Below are 1,852 nucleotides of genomic sequence, written 5' to 3' on the forward strand. Positions count from 1 at the left end.
CTGACCTGTAACCCCTGACCTGTAAACCCTGACCTGTAACCCCTGACCTCTGACCTGTAAACCCTGACCTGTAACCCCTGACCTCTGACCTGTAACCCCTGACCTGCAGGAGAGAAGTGTTCTGCTGAGGAGGTGGTTTGACCTGATGATGCTGCACCAGGAAGACCTCGCCAAGATCATCACCTTCGAATGTGTGAGTCTGTCACCCTGTGTAGGAGGCTCCTCTGTAGGAGGTTTAGCTGTAGGAGGCTCCTGTGTAGGAGGCTCCTCTGTAGGAGGTTTAGCTGTAGGAGGCTCCTGTGTAGGAGGCTCCTCTGTAGGAGGTTTAGCTGTAGGAGGCTCCTCTGTAGGAGACTCAGATGTAGGAGGCTCCTCTGTAGGAGGTTCAGCTGTAGGAGGCTCCTCTGTAGCAGGCTCAGCTGTAGGAGGCTAGGTTGTAGGACACTCAGCTGTAGGAGGCTCCTCTGTAGGAAGCTCTCATGTAGGAGGCTCCTCTGTAGGAGGCTCGGCTGTAGGAGTCTGTAGGAGTCTCCTCTGTAGGACACTCAGCTGTAGGAGGTTCCTCTGTAGGACACTCAGCTGTAGGAGGTTCCTCTGTAGGACTCTCAGCTGTAGGAGGTTCCTTTAGGACACTCAGCTGTAGGAGGCTACGTTGTAGGACACTCAGCTGTAAGAGGCTCCTCTGTAGGAAGCTCTCATATAGGAGTCTCCTCTGTAGGACACTCAGCTGTAGGAGGNTTAGAAGGAAAGTGGCCTTGGGTGGCCTAAATACAGTTCTAAGTGGAACAGAGTTCTTGTCCATTCGAAGGCCCATCAGAGGACTGAGAGTCCAACATAGTTCCTTGATAATTTGACTCCAGGTGACCCCTACAAAGACCTGTATGAATTACTAATGGAATTACCCACCAACGCATCTTAATCCTAAAATATATTATCCCTTGTTAATTGTTTATTTCTTTATTGTTTTTGGTTTAATTATTTTTTTTTTCTGTATTGTATTTACTTGATGTTCTGATTTCTAACTCTTGCTCTGCTGTGCCCTCTGTTAGTTTGTGTATTATTGTGAATTGCCATATTTGTTTGTACAATGTTCTAAAAAAGTATTGTTTCTGTAGTTGTACTAAATCTGAACCCCTGACCCCTGACCTGTAACCCCTGACATGTAACCACTGACCTGTAGCCTCTGACCTGTAACCCCTGACCTGTAACCCCTGACATGTAACCTCTGATCTGTAACCCCTGACCTGTAACCCCTGACCTGTAACCCCTGACCTGTAACCTCTGATCTGTAACCCCTGACCTGTAACCCCTGACCTGTAACCCCTGACATGTAACCCCTGACCTGTAACCTCTGACCTGTAACCTCTGACATGTAACCCCTGACATGTAACCCCTGACCTGTAACCTCTGACCTGTAACCTCTGACATGTAACCACTGACATGTAACCCCTGACATGTAACCCCTGACCTGTAACCTCTGACCTGTAACCTCTGACCTGTAACCACTGACATGTAACCCCTGACCTGTAACCTCTGACATGCAACCCCTGACATGTAACCCCTGACCTGTAACCCCTGACCTGTAACCTCTGACCTGTAACCTCTGAATGTAACCCCTGAACTGTAACCCCTGACATGTAACCACTGACCTGTAACCTCTGACATGTAACCCCTGACCTGTAACCTCTGACATGTAACCCCTGACATGTAACCTCTGACCTGTAACCCCTGACCTGTAACCTCTGACATGTAAGCCCTGACATGTAACCCCTGACCTGTAACCCCTGACCTGTAACCTCTGACCTGTAACCTCTGAATGTAACCCCTGAACTGTAACCCCTGACATGTAACC

The 1,852-nt window shown here is 48.8% G+C and overlaps 1 protein-coding gene across 2 annotated transcripts in view; it reads left to right on the plus strand.

Moving 5' to 3' along the window:
- Nucleotides 1–1,852, plus strand: part of aldh5a1 (aldehyde dehydrogenase 5 family, member A1 (succinate-semialdehyde dehydrogenase)) — a 22,646-nt gene that overhangs the window by 8,713 nt on the left and 12,081 nt on the right. For both annotated transcript variants that reach the window (XM_014034511.1, XM_014034510.1), the window contains exon 2: nt 110–193. In XM_014034511.1, coding sequence (XP_013889965.1) covers nt 110–193 — 84 coding nt within the window. The remainder of the gene's footprint in view (nt 1–109; nt 194–1,852) is intronic.

Source organism: Austrofundulus limnaeus, unplaced genomic scaffold, assembly GCF_001266775.1.
Source record: "Austrofundulus limnaeus strain Quisiro unplaced genomic scaffold, Austrofundulus_limnaeus-1.0 Scaffold2145, whole genome shotgun sequence".
Lineage (NCBI taxonomy): Eukaryota > Metazoa > Chordata > Actinopteri > Cyprinodontiformes > Rivulidae > Austrofundulus > Austrofundulus limnaeus.